At 38.2% G+C, this 18,607-nt stretch overlaps 1 protein-coding gene across 5 annotated transcripts in view; it reads left to right on the top strand.

Moving 5' to 3' along the window:
- The window catches only part of fam172a (family with sequence similarity 172 member A), a 213,827-nt gene that overhangs the window by 93,951 nt on the left and 101,269 nt on the right, over positions 1-18,607 (top strand). For 4 of the 5 annotated variants that reach the window (XR_007040801.1, XM_047382491.1, XM_047382489.1 and 1 more), the window contains one exon: positions 4,752-4,871. The exons of the other annotated variant lie outside the window; for it this stretch is intronic. Coding sequence is in view for 3 of the 4 variants with exons in the window: in XM_047382491.1 (XP_047238447.1) it covers positions 4,752-4,871 (120 nt within the window). In the remaining variant the exon portion in view is untranslated. The remainder of the gene's footprint in view (positions 1-4,751; positions 4,872-18,607) is intronic. 5 annotated transcript variants of the gene reach the window in all.

The raw sequence follows: 18,607 nt of genomic DNA, 5'->3' as shown, positions 1-18,607 counted from the left end.
AGAAAACTGCTGATTGCATTGAGCAATTGCTCATCCTGAAGGTTGAACAGAACCTTTTTCAGTATGAGCAGTAATCTGCTGTGACTCACTGGGGGTTTGAGAAAACAGACGCACACACATAAAACACAGAAGCACTGGCCCAGGAGTACTTTCTATGTTAAAGAAAAAGTAAAGGGTTAAAGACAGCCGTAGCTCTTTTATTGGCTTCATCTAAGAGAGAAAAACAATAATACAAACATATAAACAAACAAACATATAAACCCTGAGCCAGCTGTGATGTCTACATACCACAAAGGACTTTTAGCAGACAGTTATATCAAAAGGAGTTTCTAAAAAGTATTAAGTCAGGGAAACCCATGTATGCTTTTTCGTTACAAGTATTCACTCTCTTGTTTGTCCTTGACATTAATTTCTGATTAAATACTTTGAAGTTTGTGGTTATAACCATACAAAATGCAAAAACAAACTTAAGAAATTTGAATACTTTAACAAGTCACTATATATGTTTTTTTAAGTGAAGGAAGAGTCTATGTGATCTCAATAAATAGTTTATTTCCTCTCCTTCTATAAAAGAAGAATGAATCTGGGCTAATATTGCCATGTCATGTGTGTTTGGATAACTTTCATCAGACTACACCTTGAAATACTTAGTGATATTATTTTTCAAGGTTGGAACCAGCACTGCGCTAGCAAGAGTCCAGACCCAATAAAGTTGTTTAGAAATCCCGTGACATTGTTCTGACACTTTTGGCACCTCTTAAAAGGTTTGTAGAGGAGTACGAAAAAGTAAAATGGCTCTTACCCACGAGATGCTTTCCGGTTCCACGCTGCTGACTGTCTTCCAGCCAGAAACTTCAAATCTCTCAATGGTTTTCTGTTGTTTAGGTGAATGTGGAGGAGCAGAAAGGGGAGAAGGGAGGTCTTAACCGTTGTTTGTCAGAGTCTGTTGATGTTGTTGGATTCATTGTTTCCTGTGTTGGTCAGACATTTGGTTTGTGCTGGCATACGTCCCGTTATTCTGGCTGCTGTGCAATCCATCTCTTTTGCTCTTCTCTCCCTGCTTCTCATCAGAGTAAATAAGATAAGACAAGTATTAAACTGGGCTAAATCTAAGAAAGCTTATGTGCAAAATTGCCTTTGCATATATGCGCCTGTCATGTGTGTGGATGTAGGTAAATGTGACTTTTTAAGCAGAGTGAAATGTTTTTTTTTTTTAAGTAATTTAAAATAAACAGGGTAGACATCCTTGAAACCAGAAAATTATCAGGCAGTTTGTTTTAGGGAAATACTGTGTAACTACTTTTTTAAAATAATTAATTTAAACTGTATATTCAAGTGTGTTTGACAACTTCATTGTGATCATTTGATTGATTGATAATAGTTAGCTGTCAGCTTTTTAAGTTTGGACCTGACTCTGTCTTAGTTGTATAATAGTGTTTTTATTGCTTTGTATTCCCTGAGGGGAAACTATAGATTCCTTTACATCCACCCAACACACGCACAAACAGCATCCTCCCTCAAATGTCCCTTGACAGTCATGGTTGAAAAAAGATGGCAACAGGTGCACGGCTTGGATGCTATTCTGACATGCTGGCAGACATACACACAGACAGACACAAACACACAAAAGCAGCACAGTCTGTGGAAAAATTCTGGGGAAAAAAAGCATGAAAAACTAAGATACCTCATGTGAGAGCTGGTGACAGGAAGTCGGTCTCGCAGGACGGCCTGCTCCACTTCAGCGAATTAACCTCAGGAAATAATTGCAGCAGTATGCTAATGTTGTTTAGATTTTTCAGTACATCTCTATGCCAGGTAGTCAGTCACATTGGTTTTGCTGCTGAGTGCATCGGCAAATGGGTTGGGGGTGGCTTCAAGGGCTCTCTTTGTCAAACTGTAGACATCAATCTGCAATTGTTTTTATATTTGTTTTAATTTTGTTGTTTTAATCACTCATTGCCTATAGTGCCCTGCAAAGGCACTCACACCCATTGAACTTCATTGTTGTTGTGCTACAGTCACTAACATCAATATATTTTATTAGGATTTGGGAACACAAAGTAGTGAAACTCTGAATACTCCAACATGCATAGGAAGTGTCCACTGTGGCTTAGTGGGAAGAGTAGTTGCCTTGAAAAAGGAAAGGTGCTTCTGTTTATTGCTCTCCTTGCCCAGCCTCTCAGCTTAGGTCAGCCATGTCATGTCAGTTGTGTCATGGTCTTTCCGTTTTGAGGCGACTGTGGCTCAGTAGGAAGAGTAGTCGTCTTGCAATCAGAAGGTTGTGGGTTCGATTCCGGCTTCCTCCTATCATATCTCGATGTGCCCCTGGGCAAGGCACTTAATCTCAAGTTGCCTACCGATCTGCGTATCGGTGTTTGAATGTGTGAGCGTTAGTGAGTGCAATTGGGTGAATGTGGTGGCTCTAGTGTAAAGAACTTTGAGTGGTCTGTATGACTGGAAAAGCGCTATATAAGTTCGGTCCATTTACCATTTTCAGAAGGTAGAAACGCTCAATGAGATGTTCAAAGAATAGGATATTTTTTTATAACTTGGCCCTACTTTAAACTTTTTCACAACTTTATTCCTATCCATCTGATGTGTTCGTTGGTCTTCACGATGTTGTTTGTTTACTAATGTTCCCTATCAAACCTTTGAGAACTTCTCAGAACAGCGGCATTTATACTGAGGTTAGATTACTAAAATGGTGACTTCTGCATGTGTTTGCATGTGGTGGCACTGGGTGCATTAAAGGAAAGGGGGGCTCAGTGATCAGTGACTTTGAAAGCCAGATATTTTTGTCCCAGTTTATAATTATTCACTACTTTGTGTTAATTTGTCATGTATAATCTCAATAAAATCCATTGAAGTGTGTTGTTGATACAAGGCAATATGTGAAAAGGTTAAAGTAGTATAAAGTCTTTAACAAGACACCATAAATCTGATTAGACTGTGTTTTGTTGATAGGAGCTGGTTTGATTGCATTTGTGAAGCTGAGGTGAAATGCACAGACTCTTAAAAGAGCTACATACAGTCACAAACCCATGTCAGGCCTCATCTGTAAAGGTTGACTAGAGAGGAGGACAAAGGGAGAGAAAGAGGCGTGTGAAAAAACAGGTTGCATCTGTGGTGGAGCGAAGAATATAGACAAGAGGGAGAAAGTGAGGATGGCGAGGCAGACTAATGAAATGAGCCTCATAGATGAAGGGTGACGTGGTGGAAGAGAGAGGAGGGAGACTTCAAAGCACTTTGATGTCACAGCCTTTCAGACAGACAACTCTGCTTCAGCCAGCCACTGCGCACATGCCTAAAACCCACACATGCACACACACTGAGAAAAATGCACTGCGCCGACTGCAGAAGGGCAGGGCATCATGAGTTGCCCGCTCTTACATCATACTCTGTGAACTGAGGTTAACACTGACACTACAACCCACACATGCTAATATGGCACAAACATAAACAGTTTGACAGGTTAATTTACTTCTAGACAAACACCACAACGAAAATATACACATCAGCACATCATCAAATGCTACAAGCTTACATAGACTTGTATGCACAGATGCAGGCGAGTAAAACACGTCATCATTTCAAAGGATGGCTTACTTTCCCTTAAAAGTTCTGTTTAAACCACATTGTTATACGTTTGTGTGTGTGCATGTGTGTGTTCTACACTTTCTCCTCAATTACCACCTTTTGGAAGATGAAAGTTAAAGTAATTATCTTTCTGTTGTAATTCACTATCTTATTAAAATGCAATCACATTTATGGAAACTAACAGGATAGTCTCCGAAGAGACATCCTTTGTCCTTTATCTTATATTGCTAATTATTTGTTTTGAGTCACATTGAACAGTTTGACACTCAATTAACAGATGGGGCTCTGTTCTCCATAGGCTCCATGTTTGTTTATTTTCAGATATAATTTTTTTACATGCATATGTATGCTAATTAGTTGAAATGTGGGTGCTTGTCAGTGTGGTTCTGCGTGTGTGTGTGTGCTCGGGGGGTTACATTTCTCTGGCATAGTGCAGAGTTGCTGTGGAAGATACAGGTTTTTCAAGTCAGCGAGGCAGCAGCCTCTTGTGGGTATGTGTTGTTGATTTCTATTGTGAACCAGACAGTTTGATAGGAAATCAAAGCCCAGAATCAATGTCCCAAGTTCATTAACGGTTGCCCTTTTCTGGCCTGTACTTTTACTATTGTTCACCGCAGCCTTGGATAAGCACTTACATCTCAGGTTAATTAAACATGTCTTCCAGTTACATGAACCTGGATGTCTGTGTGACTGTATACATACAGATGAGATTGATGTGAGTATACTGGCAAATGCGTGCATGTTTTATCTCCTGTCTGTTGTTGCTTTTTTCCCTTTGACCTTCTTTTAGCGTCTTCCTATTATGCCCTCACTGATGTTTGGATGGACCATTGATTCAGCAGTGGGCTACAAATTAAGATTTAAATGTTATGTCATCCCCACTATTGAGTTTTACATCTAGGGCATTTGCAAAATGCAAGACTTATTGATCTGCTAAAGTGTGGCTTTTGTTAAAGTTACCTTAGGCTAACACACCACTTTTGATATTTTCCTTTCCATTTTGGCTGGGCTTAGGGTTGAGGTCTTAATTCTTTAGCATGGAAATGTCAGTAAAGTTGTTGATTATTTTACTAGTTAGGCAAAGTCAATTCAAATAAATCTATTTTTCTCTTTGATGCTAATCTGACGTTTGAGTTTGTTTTTCTCTGATAAAGGAAAACTCCTCCTCTGAAGAACATGTGCTCTACGTGTGGGACCAGTTTGTGTTCAAAGCTGCTGCCAAGAACATCTTCATTATCGCCCATAGCTATGGAGGCCTGTCTTTTGTTGAGTTGGTAAGTGTGTTAGTTTGTCACCTGCTCTTCTTATGTCCCATAAACTAAAAACACATTGTTTCCTCTGATTTATCTGCAAAACGTCAGGCTTACACCTTTAGATGACATGCTGATAGTATACATAAACACACATGTACAGTAAATCCCAAATGTATAAACTGCCATGTGTGAAATGTGTCAAATTAGCCCTCGGTTAATGATTTGGAAACTTTTTTTTAACCTTTAAAGTGATATGTATCCTGTACGGTTTCGTTGAAAACCAAGTCTTTGTGAAGGAAAAATGTTAAACCTATAAATACATACAGTATATAAAGGTGCATAATTTTACACAGCCTTAAACTTTTGTTTGTATTTTTGCTTTGTTTATGATTGTTTTCACTACATGTAAAATATTTCATAATTTTGTTGTATTCTTCTCCTGACTAATACCTTCTTAGTCGAGATCATTTTAATCATCTAACCTTTGTAGAAACAATGTTTTTTGCTAAAGGGTGTAGATGTGTACATTGTTAAATTATATCAAAAGGTGCCTCAGCAAAGTATGAGTTTAATGATGTGTAGATACAGAGGTTGGACAATGAAGCTGAAACACCTGTCATTTTAGTGTGGGAGGTTTCATGGCTAAATTGGACCAGCCTGGTAGCCAGTCTTCATTGATTGCACATTGCACCAGTAAGAGCAGAGTGTGAAGGTTCAATTAGCAGGGTAAGAGCACAGTTTTGCTCAAAATATTGAAATGCACACAACATTATGGGTGACATACCAGAGTTCAAAAGAGGACAAATTGTTGGTGCACGTCTTGCTGGTGCATCTGTGACCAAGATAGCAAGTCTTTGTGATGTATCAAGAGCCACGGTATCCAGGGTAATGTCAGCATACCACCAAGAAGGACGAACCACATCCAACAGGATTAACTGTGGATGCAAGAGGAAGCTGTCTGAAAGGGATGTTCGGGTGCTAACCTGGATTGTATCCAAAAAACATAAAACCACGGCTGCCCAAATCACGGCAGAATTAAATGTGCACCTCAACTCTTCTGTTTCCACCAGAACTGTCCGTCAGGAGCTCCACAGGGTCAATATACACGGCTGGGCTGCTATAGCCAAACCTTTGGTCACTCATGCCAATGCCAAACGTCAGTTTCAATGGTGCAAGGAGCGCAAATCTTGGGCTGTGGACAATGTGAAACATGTATTGTTCTCTGATGAGTCCACTTTTACTGTTTTTCCCACATCCGGGAGAGTTACGGTGTGGAGAAGCCCCAAAGAAGCGTACCACCCAGACTGTTGCATGCTCAGAGTGAAGCATGGGGGTGGATCAGTGATGGTTTGGGCTGCCATATCATGGCATTCCCTTGGCCCAATACTTGTGGTAGATGGGCGCGTCACTGCCAAGGACTACCGAACCATTCTTGAGGACCATGTGCATCCAATGGTTCAAACATTATATCCTGAAGGCGGTGCCGTGTATCAGGATGACAATGCACCAATACACACAGCAAGACTGGTGAAAGATTGGTTTGATGAACATGAAAGTGAAGCTGAACATCTCCCATGGCCTGCACAGTCACCAGATCTAAATAATATTGAGCCACTTTGGGGTGTTTTGGAGGAGCGAGTCAGGAAACGTTTTCCTCCACCAGTATCACGTAGTGACCTGGCCACTATCCTGCAAGAAGAATGGCTTAAAATCCCTCTGACCACTGTGCAGGACTTGTATATGTCATTCCCAAGACGAATTGACGCTGTATTGGCCGCAAAAGGAGGCCCTACACCATACTAATAAATTATTGTGGTCTAAAACCAGGTGTTTCAGTTTCATTGTTCAACCCCTGTATATCCAACCAGGTTCTCGCACCTGTTTTATGCTTTTACATTTTTCCTCCTTACAGATTCTCATTACAAAATATGGTGAGGTTAGATACCTTGTGAAAGTTCAGCCTCTGTAAACAGCCTTATTCCTCATTGTTCTTGGGCTCTGTCCGCCTCCATGCACATCAAGAACAGGATGAAAGACTAGGAAGATGGAGGTTTCGGATATATTGGAATGAGATTAAACTTGATGTTTTACAGAGCTTGTAGATCTCTTTGCCTTAACATGAACATTGGATAGGTTGGAAGCTGGTGGGAGGGAGGTGGATTTGATAAATTTAGCAGTGCACAGGGGACTCTGTAAAAGAAAAAAAAAAAGGATTTGTCATATTTGTGTTTAAGTAGTTAGGCTTCATTTCCGTTTATCATATTTTGCTCTGTTCTGAAGCCCAATGATATGCTAAATTACTAATTTTTCATTAGCTTTAATGTTAGTCCACCATTAATAACCATAATGTGGTTATGAAGTGTGTTATGTGCAGTGCCTTTAAAACTGTATTTATGTATTTATTGGGATATTATGCGATAGACCAACACAGAGTAGCTCATAACTGATAAGTTGAAGAAAATGATGCCTGGCATTCCTTTTTTTATGTTTTTGTTTTAGGTTTTTGCACACTGCTCATCTCAACTAAAATTTGAGATGGGTGGTGTGCATTTGTATTCAGCCATGTTTCCTTTGATGCCCCTGATTAAAATGCATTGTAAACAATTCCTTTTGGAAAATAGAGACCACTCCAGCTATCATGAGGAGCAGCAAACACAGCAGACAACAACACAGTGTAATACTTTACCCAAAAATGGAAAGAATAGAGCACAACTGCAAACTGAGATCCACAACTGAGAACCTGAGCCCAAACGAGTCCAGTCTTGGGCTCATTTTAACCTTCTCTATCTAGGATCACATTCTTTAAGTCATAATTCATGTCATGACTATAAGTTACATTCAGAACTTTAATAAGTTGGTAAATGAAAAGCTTTGCTTTGAAGAATGCAGGTACAGCTCTTTCTATTGGTACACATGGACCTGATTGCCCTTAAAGGCAACCTGGTTACACATTTATCCCCCTCCACAAATTTTATGTTGTAATTTGGCAAATAGTGAAAAAGTTCAATGGGTATACATACTTTTGAAAGGTTCTGTATTATTGTGCTACTGTGGTAATACATTGTATGGTCTATGCATGCAGTTGTCTAACAGTATCCTGTTTCACCAGGCACCAAGGTATCAGCAGCAGGCCCTTTTAAGTCCTTCATTTTGAAACGTGTCAGTTTAGCCTTTCTAACAGATGCTCTGTGGGGTATAGATGTAGAAACCATAGGGGTCAAATCAATACAAAACGGTTTTCTTTCATATTTTGATGGAAAAGGTAATTTCCAACTATGTACTTTTGCCATATGCAAGTGTACTTGGTATGCAACAAACATAATGTTAAAGGATTGTTGAAGTAATATGTGCTTACTCAAATGTTCCTGCATTCCACCGTTCTCCATGTTCTTCAAACAAACAATACACATCATAAATTGATAGGGTTTATAAATACATGAAAAATTCTAAAACGTTGATGTGGAATCATGGTAGATTTCTTGTTAACTTCTGCTTTTTTATAAAGATTTGTAATATTCCTTAAAAACACTGCCCTGTATTACCTCTGCTAATACACCGCACTGTTTGTATTTAAAAGCCCTCTCATGAGCTGTGAGCTCGGCACAGCCTATTTCTCTGGTTTGTTTGATATAGGGGATACAATGCTAGGCTGACTACTTCCTGTATTATTTGGGAGATAGCTTTCTTCTTTTCTTTAAAATGAGAGGAGGAGGAGGAGGTAGGCAGCACAATGTTAGCATGGGAAGTGGGGAATTAAAGATTTGGACTTGTCCCACTGGTGTTCACAGAGGTATTTTCTGTCCATTTCTTTCAGCTACTTTTTTTTTGTTTTTGTAATTTAACTGCTAAATATTCATGTGGTGTTTTGTCTGTGACAGACTCACGTTCTCCTGGGTTTTCTAACTGTGTGACGAAAACCATCTATTCTCTCTATTTGAATCTTTCGGTCTCTGTGTTTTCTTCATATTCTTTCTCTCTTTGTGTGATTGTGCAAGAAAGGGCCTTAGTGATCTCTGTATTTACTACTTTTATGCAATGTCCTTGTCATATGAAATCCTATCTACAAATATGCATGTACATTATGTGCATGCAAATGTATAGCATATCAGATGTAATATGGAGAAAAATCACATCAAAAAGATATTGTTACTGCTGAAGACAAGATTGTTTATGCTGTTTCAGGTGTTTGTAGGAGGTTTAATCAATTTATGTTATGCTATCTTTCAAAACTATAAGAACTATTCCATGTAAAAGAAGATAAAACCAATTTATCAGGCTTCCTACACTGTTTAGAAAGTCCATCATAAAACCGTGTATCCATCTTCTTCCTTTTTCATTCATACATTAAGAGAGTTGGGTCTTTGAGAATTCAAGTATGGAATTTTGACACAAAATATGTGAAAAGGCAACCTGTAGATGAGTTGTAAGTATTGCTGTCAGTCCTTTAAAACGACTGTAAACAGTTTTTTTTTTTTTATTATTCTTCATTACAAACTCTGTAATCTATTTCAACTTTAAGCACTGCACGAAATGTGTTTGTTTGGTAGTAAATAAATAAAAAATCTTCATACATACACACTCGCAAGATTAGCAGGATAAATCTCAGGTTTTAAAGCTGTCAGTATGCATTCTTTATCCCTGTTGTTATGCATTCCCTTATCCACTCACTTCAGTACAAATACACACATATACGTTATTATACGCATGCACACAGTCTACTTAATTGAGGAGAACGTGGTCCAGTGAGATGGGATGGAATGTGTGTGCACAAGCTGGGAAGTGGCAAGCATAGCCTTTCGGGATGAACCATTTGACACACGAGAAGACCCAGAGAAAACAAGCTGTCTGTGGGTTAATTACCGTTCCCCTTTGCAGTTAATAAATACGTTTCTGATCAAGCACATCAAAAGGCCCAACATTAATTTTTCCTGCTTGCTCCCCTTGCTGCAGAGCATGTTAGCTAGTGTTTAGTGCACTCAAGTGTTTCAATGCAATTTGATTCTTTTTAAACACTTCACACTGTGTACTGACTAATTAGAGACACATCAAAGGGTAACAAACTGCCTTTGAATTGGAGCAAAGGCAGGTAAATGGAAAGTAGTACTGCAGGGAATGACTGCTGGCTTCTTCTCCAGCTTAGTACATTTGTCACTTGATATAAATCCATCCATCCATCTCTGGTCTTCTCTTTTCCTACCTTAGACCTTAAGCCAGAATGTTCTTTCTTCCTGATTTAGCTCTCTAAGCTGCAACGTTTGAAAGGATCACGTATTGCATTCCCTCAGTTTTCAAAAACAGTTTTTCAACCTGTAATACTCACGTCATCACCAAGTATAACAGGTTCTGGACCAACTGTTGCCTATATTTCTAAATGTATATGGAGCTCATATACATAGCACACATTTAATGATCTCACCTTAATATTTTGCAGGTTTACTTTAACCGCTTGAGTCACAAAATAAATATCCTAGTAGATTTAAAACTGAGAAGAAACAGTTTGGTCAGACTGAAGGTGCTTTCCATTTTTTTCTTTTCATCTGTCTTCATTACTCACAATTACAGTACAGATGCATCTCAATTATAATATATAATACTTTTAATGATATTCTATTTTTTTAATTCAATAATTTAATTAAATAAAGATTTCAGATGACGTGATATATATTGCATTTTAATAGTACGAGTTACAGCTAATGAAAACCCCAAATTTAGTTTTCAGTAACTTAGAACATTACATTAGGCCATAGAAAAAATATTCAACATAAACATTATGTTACGGCCATATTACAGCAATAACATGGTCATACACAATTATACTGCTTACTTGTCAGTTGGCCAGCATTCATTGACACCCACAAGTCATTGTGAAAGTCATTGTGAAAGAAGCTGCCTGGAAGAGTGACTCCAAGAGTGTCTCCAAGCATATTAATGGAAGGTTGGGTGGAAGGATAAAGTGTGGTCATAAAATGTGCACAAGCAAAAGTGCATCCCTATTGTTAGGTCCCTCATGAACCACGTGTCTTACCTGGGCTAAAGAGGAAAAGGACTGGACTATTGCTTAGTGTCATTAATCCTCTTTTCAGATGAAAAAAAATTTTGGAAAGTCCCAGAGTCTGAAAGAAGAGTGGATAGGCACAGAATCCAAGTTGCCGGACATCCAGTGTAAACAATCTGCAATGGTTCTGGGAGCTATTTCATCTGCTGGTGTTGGTCCACTGTGTTTTATCAAGTACAAGACATCTACGGGGAAATACTGTATCACTTCATGCTTCTCTCTGCTCACACGCTTTTTGGAGATGTTGATTTTGTTTTCCAGCAGGTACACACTACCAACAGTGCTAATACCTGGTTTACTGACTGTGGTATCACGGTCCTTGATTGGCGACCAATCAAACCTCTTGACCTAAACCACTTACTGAATCCATTAGGTATTGTCAAGAAGCAGATGAAAGACCCCAAAGTCAATAATGCAGACAAGCTAAAGGCCTGTATTTAAGCAACCTGGGCTTGCTTAACACCTCACCAGAGCCACAGGCTGATGGTGGCCCACAGAACAAATGTAGTCATTCATGTAAATAGAGACTTAAACAAGTATAGAATGCACCATACAGTACATGGACATACCTTTGAACAGGTCAACATTTCTGCTTTAACAAGGCTTTTTTCATAGATTTTATACACTAATCTAGTTTTCTGAGAAACACATTTTTACCTTGTCATTAGCTGTTAGCCATAATCAGCTAAATTAACAAAACATTTTTCTATAAAAATAATACTTCACATATAATGTATCTATATAATGTCCTGTATTATTTTCAATTCTTAAATGGAAATACTGAAATAAATTTACTTTTAAAATTACTTTCTAATTTACTAAGATGGATCTTTAGACCCATGTATAAAATGGTGGTAGTTATGCTGAAAATCTGTTGTCTAACCATCTCTAGCTGTCCGGCTTAGAAAATATGGAAGGAACTTATTGGATAGGACAGGGCAGTATCATATAACGTCTTATGTAAGAATGCATCTGTCTCCCAGTAAAGGAAAGTATGGCCAACCAGCCAGCCACCACAACATCTCCTCAGAGACATTGTTGCAGGTTTTTGTGTATCCTGTGTGAACACGGTGTAAATAAACTGTACTGCTTGCCGGAAAGCTGTCTGCACAGTTTCTCTGTGATGCCATCTGTTTCAATTTAGTCTTTGCTCAGTTGATGTATAGTCTTTGTTTGGCATCCTTGGCTTTGCTTGTGTAGGTATATAATGTGTGCTGTGGCAGGTGTCAGATGTGGGAAGAGATTGCTCAGGTGACACAAGTAGGGATTCAGTTTTGCATAATTATCATATTTACAAGTTGTATTTAGTAGTTTTAGTAATTTTTCTTCACTTAAATTCCAGTTTGTATTTTCCAAACAAGACCATAGTCATTCTCTATGTTAGGATTATGAATCTGAGAATATTATTTAATATTTAATACTAATATTTTAATATTTTATTAAATAATATTTTCGGTCTGTTAAGGGTTGTCCTGTGAATACCAGCCCAGTAAGGCGATGGTATTAGGACAAAATAGAAAAGAGTCAGCCAAGCTCTGACATTATTGAACAGCAAAACTGCACATATATGGAATGAATTCACACAATTTCTTAAAATGCAAGAATTTATTAGCAAAAATAAGTCAACTCAAAGTCAAACATATTTCAATCAACAAACTCTTTACTATGCTAAAACAATCCAACTAAACTACCAAGCAGAATTAAAGAATAACGAAGACTAATGGGCTATGTACAATATAAACAAGTTGATTAAAGATGATTGAAAATCATGACTGAAGGAGTGTTGCAACATTACCATGCAATGTTTATGTTTGAGAACCAAGGATTATCTTGAAGAATCTGGAAGTAAAGTTAAGTTAGTCTTGGAACTAACTTAGGCAATAATCAGCATACCTTTAGACAACCCTTCACAATGCAAGATCATAAATATTATTTAAAAAAAATAATGTTTTGAGAATGATCTGCTGAATAAAACCAACCTTCTGGATGACTAATTCTCAACGGGGTCTCATTAGCTGCCTTTATTTATTAAAATAATATTTAAAGAAATATTATTAAAGAAAATGGTAAAATATTTAAGGGAATATTTTGGAAAAGGGCCAAATCTTTCTGGGGAAATGGGGCTTAAATGGTGTTTACTTCGTTATCAAATTTAGTAAAATGATGTTAGGAACACATTTACTGTATTGAAAACTAAACCTTTCTGGGTAAATATTATTTGGCAGCAAGCACATGTCCTTAGCTGTTAGCAGTTAAGCTAACAAAGGAGGCTGATAGCTTAGCACCAGAATCAAAACACACACCTTTAAAAATACCGTCAATAAAAGGGTTAAAATGCATAAGTGCGGACTGCACGTTATGGCCGATCTTCTGTTTAAAATCACTGTTTAAGTAAAGTTTGTCTTAACTTTAAAAACCCACAAAGAAAGAAACAACCTGAACACGTGTGCTACAGATATTCTGCTAGCCCCAAGATAGCTGAGTTCAACACAAACAAAACCAAACTTCATAAAATGAAAAATTTTTAGATCATTTCAATCTAAATCACTTCTATATTATTCTGCCCAAACACTTAACCTCATGAACTGTGGTGAGGAACGTTGTCAAAGGCAGCGAAGTTTGAAGAGATGTCCACAGTCTTTAAACGGTTAGCTACAGCTAACCTCCTTAGCTGTGGGGAGTGGCGGCTGTTCTGTCGGCCGGCCAGACTGCACGTTACCGTAACCACGGTGATGCGGCTCCTGTTGTTCTTCTCTCAGGCAGGGAAAACGGCTACACTCGGCTTGTAGAGACAGCTTCTCTACTGGGGACTTCTCTGGGACGGTTTGCTTCTGCAGGCCTCAGAGAGAAAGTAAGCAATGCTTATACCTTAATTCACCCCCTTTTATGAATGAATATCGGATTCTTTCAACAGTAATTCCTCCGTACATAACTTAGCGCATCTGATCGATGATCGTATGACACCCTTGGATCCAATTGAAGAGTTTGTCTTTTTGCCAGCAAGGAGACATTAGCGCGCTTGTCTCCTCCTATCCCGATGATCACCGGCGTGGAAGAGGTCGGACCATTGGAAAGGGGGTGCTTTTATGCAGCCAGTGGCATCATAGGAAGTCCGCTGCTACCCCCAATTCCTAAGTTGTGCCGGAAGTAGGTGAATGCAATTTATTTTGAAAGTTCCAGGAAAGTTTGTACTGGCCTTTCACGTTGTAACTCATGGCTGTGGGTCCCAACATCTACATAAAGCCAGCAGTTCAGTTTTAACTTTGTCTACAAATTTATTAGTTAGCTATACCACTTTTATTTTATATCTTTGGTCCGCATGTATTTAAACTCAGTTTCCATTCTCCCATTTTTCCTTCTACTTATTTTTTTTGTCATCCAATCTCTACTGCAACTATTTGAGATTAGCCTCAGGGCCGATTGTTGCAATCTATGCTCTCTACGCAGAACCCTGTACTAACTTCCTGCTGATCTTTCATTAGTTTTTCAACAATTCTTCTTTCCATTTGTCACAATTTTAGAACAAACCTTCTTAAAATGCTTTACATACCTTGAGGTCTAAAAGTCAGTTACCACTGTTTTAAATTATTATTTTAAATCTACAAGTATTGTTTAAATTTAATTTAAATTATGTGAAAACTTTATAGAAGTCAAATCCCTCATATTGTCATGTTCCACCCATTCATTCATTCATTCATTCATTCATTCACTCATTCATTCCCTTTACTTATCTGTGACTGGAACGTGCAGGTGATGAGTACAGGATGTATACCCAGACATCGCTCTTTGCAATGAAAGTGTCCTGTTTCAGGTAGTATCCCAAAGAGTTCATTGGCCAAAAAAGATATATCGTCCCTCCAGCTGTTTCTTGTCTCCAATCTGAACTGCCCAAACTCCCTTAAACTGACTCCTTCTCATGTTGAAGAGCAGCAGATCTACTTTGAGCTCTCCCCAGCTGCTGGTTCTGCTCACCTTTTCTCTAAGCAGATCCCAAACACCCTGTAGAAGCTCATTTTAACTGCTTGTATCTGGGAACTTGTTCTTTTTATCATTATCCATATTTTATGACCATGGATGAGGGCTAGAATGTTGCTGGACAAGTAAATTAAGAGCTTTATAATTCTGCTCAGCTTCTTCTTTACCATGGATGAGCATAGTAGCGCTCTCAATATTGCTGACAAAGCCTTGACATGTTTACCCAATGCTCCATCCTTGTTCTGACAAAAACAAGACTCAAATAACTTACGCCAGAGATTCATATCTGCCACAGAGGAAGTATAACAACTTTTACTATTTAAGAATCTGCCTCATGATTTCGTTTTAGCAAGTTCAGTATTCTCAAAGGACAGCAAAGAACCGGGCCTTTTGGAAAACAGCTTGGCTGTAATTTTACAAACGGCAAGTGTAAAATTAAACACTTTCTGACTTTTATTACATTTACCTATTGTGAATTCCATGGTCTTTACTGCAGCAGTTCTCTCCTGGAAACATGACTTATCTCTCCAGTTTTGTTTTTTTTTGTTTGATTTAATAAACGCAACCTATTATAGTGATTTACCAATTGTGTATACATTTGTATACCAAGCAAGAAAGACAGCATTCTATTCTATATATCTTGGCTCTCATTTCTTAGTCTTAATTGGTTTTTAAATGGGTTTGAATTCGTCAACTTTCTGATTCCTCAGCTTTGACTGAAAATACGACTTTTAGGGTGGTTTATTCTAAAAATGCAATTAGTGTTCATCATCTGTTTTGTGACATGTCGCCACGTACGCTCTCCAAGGTTCTTTTCCCACATACTGGTACATACAAATCAGTAAAAACAAATAAAACAATATCTTTACAAGATTTATATCAAAGTCAATTAGCAAACAAGTTCATATTGCTAATCTGCAGGTATATCCCATTACCTTGTGTTAAACTACTCCACATTCATGGTTATTCAAAATAGTTTGTAAGGAGTAGTGCAACCTTCACCTGAGGTCATCACACTGCAAGTAGAAAATCACTTACGTTTGTTGCATATGAATGCTCTGAAAAGCCCTTCATTTAATGCTGTATGCTTGTGTCGCCCGCCTTGGAAACTCTTAAGTGCTTGCTTCTGGTTTGTTTTTATCTCAAGGTTCTCCATAGCTGCGGGCAGTGCATTTTCCTGTGTATATCCGTCTTTGGACTTATTTAGGTGTTTATGTTTGCAAGTGGGCGCACACATATTGTATGAATCTGTATTTGCTTAATTATGTGCGTTTGTGTGCACGCACGGATAATACAAACTTGCGCATTTGTGTCAACCCTGGCCTGAAGATGCCTCTATCGTCCTAAGCAGAACTGCTTGGTGGAGAGCAGCTATCAGAGCTACATTAGGAGGAGCAAAGGAGGAGAGAAGGTGAGAGACAACGATAAATGGCTGGGTCACACTAGCAGAAATTAGTGGAGCCGTATGCAAAGCTGTGGCGTTTTGTTTCATGTGAAACAAAAGGACCTCTATGACAAAAGTGCCTGCCAGACTTCACAGCAGGGCAGCAGCCCTCCGCATATACACTATGCAGCAATGACTCTTATGTTTGCATGCATGCATGTGTCTCATTACACTCATCTGTGCAAGGATGCTGTACTGCATGCACATCATGCATTGTGCTGTGTTCTGCCTGCATCTATTTCATGTGCATTATGTCTGTCTGTGTTTTTGTGCTCCACTCATAATGACACAATGCCTGACCCTTTGTACAGTCTGAGAAGACACGGCTTCTTCCTCAGTACAGCTACAGCATGTTTGCTCCATTAAGCAGCTGAAATATAGCTGTCTAATTTTTTTGTGAATGAATAGGATCTTAGAGAGCAGCTCTCCTCTTAACATAGGGATGTAAATTGAACTGCTTAAATGTCACGGCTAGCCATCTGATTAGATTTGAATTGATTTGCTTGTTTCTTGGGGGTAAAAAAGACCCCTCGATACCCCCGCCAAACCTTAACCACGCTGGCTGCCACAGATAGACCAAGGTCTTTCTTTCCACCTCAACACTGCATTGTAGGGCTCCTGAATTCTTCTATCTGCTGTGATTATGTACAAATGGCCTTCATTTGCCATCCATTTCAAAGCTGTAGTGCTGCATTGTGACTAGAGGCAGATGATGCAGACCAAATTACAGCGGGTTTGCTGCCTGAAAAGGATACTCGCACAATAGGCTTTGTGAAGTATTCCCTTCAATATGTCGCCATTATTCTCACCTTTGTTGGTGTTTTTCTCTGTTTCAGGAGCATTTTTTTTGGGTTTATACCTTGCATTTGCGGTGCCAGAGAGGAGCCGGAATTACAAATACTTTGCAGTTCTTGTCTCTCTTATGCAATTCTCTTAAAATGTCTGTGACTAAGTTTTCCCATTTAACTATTTGGGAAGGTTTGCAGCAAAACAAATACAATTTCAGAACATAAACGTCACTTATTTTATCTTTTTGTTATCTTTTTCTTCCACTGTGTAATACAATAGGTTCACATCTTAAACCTGACAGATTTGTATACATTTTATCCACTTTGATATTGTTGCATATAGCAATAAGAAGTAAGTACTTTTTCTGGACATAATGATATTGACATTTTGTATCATGAATCATATTTTGTGGAGATGCAACGTAGTTTTCAACATCATCACTGTTATGCATAAAGGTTTGATGACATGCTGGGGTTATTGTTCCAAAAGAGGAGCCAACAGCAGTACATGTTGAACCATACTTGCCATGTCAGCATCATGGCTTTTAGTAGACATATTTCATCATTTCACTTAATTACATGTTGACTCAATTACCAAAACATAGATCACCCTCTCTATTTTATATATCTGTTCTGAACTGTAACCATTGTCTTGAGAATGACACGGTTTATGACATGTTTTAGTGAGATTATATATGTGAACAAAGGTAATGTAATAATATTGACATTTTCCAAATTTTAAAATACAATTGTAATACAGTGATATTAATTAAAGGTTTTCCTCATTGTAAATAATTACAAGGAGATCAACAATTATTGTACATTAATTAACAAATATTTAACTGCCTAGTTTCTTTTTGCAGTATTTATCATAGACCCACGATTAGGGTCATTTCTATTGTTTTTTTTTTTGTTTTGCTTTTTTACAAGTGACAATTACCAGTTAACTTATTTTATCATTTAATAAATGACTTCAGGGACAAAATACAGTCTGCATCTTGAACACACAATGCATCCAGCATCGAGACGCTTGTGTTTTTACAAGTGGAGACATTACTGTAACCTGTATTAATTAGCTTTCCTGCATGGCATTTGAAGTTCACTGAAAATGCTTAAGCCTCTTTTTGTGGAAGTTTGCAGGTCTGCTATATTGATGCTTTTCACAAAATACTTCAAATCTTTGTCTTATTATTTTGTCATTTCTGTAGAGCATCTGCAGACCCTTACCTACAGTGCTGGTAGATTAAGAAATCTGACAGACTGGTAACAAGATAAACAGACAAACTAGACCCTCTTGAAGGCTCCATACAGACTAGATAAAAGGTAAATCACTGTGTTTGCTGCTAGGTAGCTAGTAGCTGCAGGATGGAGAAAAACACCCGTATTACAGCTTCACAGTGGATGAAATGCCACTTTACTTCCACTACCTTCGGAGATGCATTTGGTGGAGAATCAAAAAATCTGGAGTTTATAAGGGTTTGGTAACTAAACTCAG

The sequence above is a fragment of the Girardinichthys multiradiatus genome, chromosome 12, assembly GCF_021462225.1.
Source record: "Girardinichthys multiradiatus isolate DD_20200921_A chromosome 12, DD_fGirMul_XY1, whole genome shotgun sequence".
NCBI classification, from domain to species: domain Eukaryota; kingdom Metazoa; phylum Chordata; class Actinopteri; order Cyprinodontiformes; family Goodeidae; genus Girardinichthys; species Girardinichthys multiradiatus.
This window is presented reverse-complemented; position numbering and strand designations above follow the sequence as displayed.